The sequence below is a fragment of the Cyprinus carpio genome, chromosome A7 (assembly GCF_018340385.1).
Source record: "Cyprinus carpio isolate SPL01 chromosome A7, ASM1834038v1, whole genome shotgun sequence".
In the NCBI taxonomy this organism is placed as follows: domain Eukaryota; kingdom Metazoa; phylum Chordata; class Actinopteri; order Cypriniformes; family Cyprinidae; genus Cyprinus; species Cyprinus carpio.
Genome location: NC_056578.1, coordinates 20087162 through 20091896, shown reverse-complemented (window position 1 = coordinate 20091896; position 4735 = coordinate 20087162). Strand labels below are relative to the sequence as shown.

Genomic DNA, 4735 nt, shown 5'->3' with positions numbered 1-4735 from the left:
CTCCGTCGAGACGAGGATGGGGATCTAACAAGTAGGCCTTAACCTGAACCTGGAGAACGCTGCTTTCCTCAGTAAATAGTACATCACGATCACCGCCTGTGGACTTCACGGACAAATCGGACCCGACTCTGATAGATCACGGTGGTAATTCATGGCTTGCGGTTGCACTTGAGGTCACTAGCCCCGCGCGTGCATCAGGAGCAGGGTAACACTACGAGCTGCTGCAGGTTCAGAGTCAGACGCTGACTGGCGACCGCTGGGGAAGCTGATGCTGCGGGGACCGCGCATGCGCACTGCGCCACACGAGGAAGCCCACACGAGGGAGCTGCAGCGAGTTCTTGTAGTTCAGGTCAGAAGTATAATGATCAATCACTGGTCTGAAGCATGACTGCCTGTCCGTAAGAATTGATAATATCCCTCTCATTGCTTTAGAAGATTCCAGTCATATTCAGTTGTTTTTCTTTTATTATCAGGCACTTTTAGAGTTCATTTTGGGGGTTGTGTTGTGTTGGAATTCCCTTGACGTAATTTGCGGTTTAATATAGCAATAAAATAACTAATGGTCTGAAATACACATCATACTGATTTTATCTTTGATTTATTTTTCACGTAAATTACGACTGCAATTTTATAAATAAAAAAAAAAAACAGGAATTAAAAGAATCAAGTGTGTATACATAAAATCACCTCACTGAACGCGAATGACACGATGAAAGTATCCTCAGATTATTTGACTTAAAATTAAATGCCTCAGATGAAAATGGAAGGAGGGAAGGTAGACTGACAAAGCAATAGCTGGACTAAATTATCAAAAAGCTTAGGAAATAGGAAAGAACGTAGTTTTCTGAGGACAGAGAAAGATTAATAACCTCAGCTTATACTTTATTTACAATCAGTTAAAAAAGCCTCAAACGTCTTACTCGGAAAGGCCTTCAAGACCTCAAAGGAGGTCTTCCTCTGCTCCTTCAAAGAAACCACCACATATGGACCTCCTACTAAATAAAGAAGAAGAATACAAGTATTTATGGATTTATTATTCATTCGTTTATCTACGCTGGTTTGTATTTCATTTATATTAATTGACTGCACAACAGGTGCTATGAAGAATTTAGGACTGAAAACAGCAGAACTTGTTCGAGAAGCAGAGAAAGTTATGGCAAGACTAGAAAACGTGAAAAACAACACAAGAGATTCTGGTAAGAAATATTTGAGAGAATGTGGGCTGTGCTTTTAATCTGTATCTTTTAATGTATAGCTATAGTATGTTTAGTATAAAATGTAATATGTGTGATGTTGCCACAAACCCACACACTAAAGGTGATGATACATGGGGCAACTTTTTTGAACAATGTTACTTGGCCACTTTCCCACTGAGAATGGGTAACAAATTTCTATCTGGATTCTTTAGATCGTGGGCCCTGTGTTTCACCTGGTTGCCCACGGATGGCAACATTGCCCAGCAACACTGCTCAAAAAGCTGCCCTGTGCACCATCACCTTAACACTGTAAATGTTTTCAATAATGTTTTTTTTAAGAGGGATCAAAATGAGGTGCTCTCCAAACCAATCTCCTCCAATATCTCCATTGATACTGACTGTGATTATGAATTTTCTAGTTAATGGCAATTTGACAAACATAAGCAACATCTTTTGTTTGTCTTATTAGGAAGGTAGATACAAAAAAAAGAATCCACATCTAAGCAGCCCCCTACAATGGTACAACTCAAACAAAAAAATGAATCATTGCAAATCTGGATTAAATACAAGACCCCATTAGTTACAGAAACATATTTCCATTGTGTTATGTAGTTCATGAGAAACAAGATCTACTCTGCAAAATCTTCAAAGCCAAACAAGCCAGGATCAGGAAATAGAAAGAATCCACAGTAAGTGTATTATCAAGACTTTTATTCAAACATAAAACATTAAAAAAGAAAAATAATTTATGTAAGGTATTTAATGAAATCCCACAAAATCTGGATGAATTTTGGCCTTTATCTGTCAGATACGTTTGGGGAGCACCAGCAGTTTCTTTCAATTTTAGGAAAGCACCACAGACTGTGGTTGATGATGTTGCTATTCCTGAAGACTTTGGAGATTTCTCACTTGCTAAGACAATCAGTATAATCGAGGACAGAGTTAGTGATGATCTCACTGAGGAACTCTTGCAGGATGACATCATGCCCAGTGCCGGAGAAGAGATGGGTGCAGGTGGGTTAAAAAGGACAAATCCGTTCAAATATTGAATCTGCTGCGCTGTTATATTATTTGTATTATGGCTTTTACATTCATTTCATATTTACAGAAGCTCAAATCAGATTTTTGAAGGCTAAACTTCGAGTAATGCGGGTAGAATTGAACAGACTTGAATATGAATGCAACAAATATGAATGCAACAAGAAGGTAAGTTTGAGATGTGTTCAAGGTTAGTTCATCTATTCAGTCAGTTCAAGTTACTCAAAATCTCTTTTGCGTGTCATGAAGGATGATGAAAACAGCACTTTAAGCAGCAAACCGAAGGACATAGAGGAGGAAAGGGCAAGACACCAGAGGACTACAAATGTCCAACAGACTCAAGTTGTGAAGCAAAGCGCTTTAGCTGAAGAATCAAGTCGGACGTGTGAAGGACTGCAACAGCAAGTGGAAGCACAAAAGGTACTTGAATTGTTGGCAAAATATTATTCAGAGTTCTTCCCACAAACTACTGAAAACGTGACCGTATGACAGAACAAGTGTTACTGATCTGAATAAAAATACTCCTTTGACCATTTTTGATAATTTATTTGGAACCTCAACTCATTTCCTGTAGGAGATGTATAGTATAAATGCCATAATTCCTGTTAATTGGAGTTGTGCTAGGATCCAGAGCCATGGAATCCTTGGCATGGGCCTTTTAACCTGATAAGTCCTCCGTGTGTAAAGTGAGACTACAACACAGCTGCTCAGAGACAAGAGCACTCTGCACTTGGTCTTCTGGGACAGATATCTTTGGAACTCACCCTTCCCCTTACGATGACAGGGACATGGAAACTGAATAAGGATAGAGAACAACAGTAGAGTCAGTTAAAAAAAAACATTCACTGTCATCTCACTTTAGACTTATTAAAAAATATATCATATTAGGGTAGTTTTAGGTTTAAAATCTCCTTCAAAGATCCAGCTTTTTTAACAAACAAATATTGAATCGGGACATCTACATCTGAAACACAATCTTCATAATATGTTTAATTAAGGTATATGTAAATGCATGTGTCTATACACTCTAGGAGTTGGAGAGCATGAAGAGGACACACAAGCAGGCAGCCAGTACCCAGAGTGCAACAGAGGTGCGGCTGAATAGAGCCCTTCACTGAAGAGGAGTTCATGAAAGCTCTGGATTGGGGAAAGGGTGGTGTCTCATAGGTTTCAGTTTTGTATTTTGTAAATAGGTTGAAAATAGATAAAATGTGTCCAACAAATAACTTCAATTTCATTCACTGTTTGACAATCTTTAAACATCATTAAAATAATATTCAGAATTTCATGACAAAGTGTTTCTCAACCATGCCACATTTATTCAGATTACTTCATGATTGCCATCTAGTGGTGAATACTTGAATCAAGCTGTACAGTATATCCAAATATGAGTTCTTTATCGTAGCATTTAATCAATTGTTGTTTTATATACAATGTATACACAGAACAAAAATATGTCATTCTTGATAGTAAGTATTTGCATTATTTAGGGTAAGGGTCCAACCGTTCTTCTTTAGTAGTAGTCAGTTGTAGGAATTGGGATTGGGTTAGTTGTTTTAATTATTTAAATAAAAAAAGACCACTAATCCAATTGTATATCGCTGTTAGCCACAGGCGACACTAGGAAGCTATGGAAGAGCAAACAAGACATTCCCAATTCAATATAATGTGTTAATCATGAGATCGTTACCTATTTTGTGGATTTGTAGATGTCTGTCCACTTCATTATATGTGGGACCTGTACCCAGACAGCGCATGACTGTAATAAGGTCTTTGGCTTCAATCTTCCCCTTTCGCTTCTTGTCATAAAGTGAGAAACATTCTTTGAACTCTGCATGAGAACAAGGAAACTACAGTATAAACCAATGCCACAAATTTCTTAATGTTAATGTTCTGTACGTCATTTTTTTTAAAGAACAATTTAGTTTATTTTACTATATTCATGGATGGCAAACACATTATTTCTGCGTAACACAGCTCACCATCAGTCTGAGTTTGTGATAAGAATTTTGCCTGAAAAGAGTTTTAGAAAAAAAGCATAGTTGAAAAATGTACCATGAATCATTGAAAAATAAAATTTAGAGGAGAAAAATGTATTTATGATTTAACGCCATGTCAGTAGCAATGGCTATATTCATGGAAAATACAGTTCAACTGCATCATTCAAATGATTCAATGAGCATCCTTTCAATATGTTTACAATAAGTTTGCAATTTTGTCAAAAAAAATAAACATATAAACTAAAATGACAATAACAAAATAGCAATAACAACAATTAGTCTTTCAGCTTCTAAAATTATTTTAGGAGAAACCTTTTAAAAAATGTCCAATAATATATTTGCTGAATAAAAACATTGTCTAGTTTTAGAAGAGAAAATGAATATATCAAACTCACCATGTCTACACACGTTTCAGCTGTTCAGGGAAAGAGTCACTCCCTCTGGATTACCTGTAGGAGATAAAGTCTTCTGCAGTGTTGATGTAAATGATAGCACCACTGT

At 36.9% G+C, this 4735-nt stretch overlaps 1 protein-coding gene across 1 annotated transcript; it reads left to right on the top strand.

Moving 5' to 3' along the window:
• The first annotated feature begins 250 nt into the window (after positions 1-250).
• Positions 251-3514, top strand: LOC109063150 (testis-expressed protein 9-like). The gene is made up of 6 exons (XM_042760284.1): positions 251-349; positions 1809-1885; positions 2005-2210; positions 2305-2402; positions 2484-2654; positions 3266-3514. Exons 1-6 carry the CDS (start codon positions 269-271, stop codon positions 3350-3352), a joined length of 720 nt encoding a protein of 239 aa, XP_042616218.1. The 5' UTR covers positions 251-268; the 3' UTR covers positions 3353-3514.
• Positions 3515-4735: the final 1221 nt, after the last annotated feature.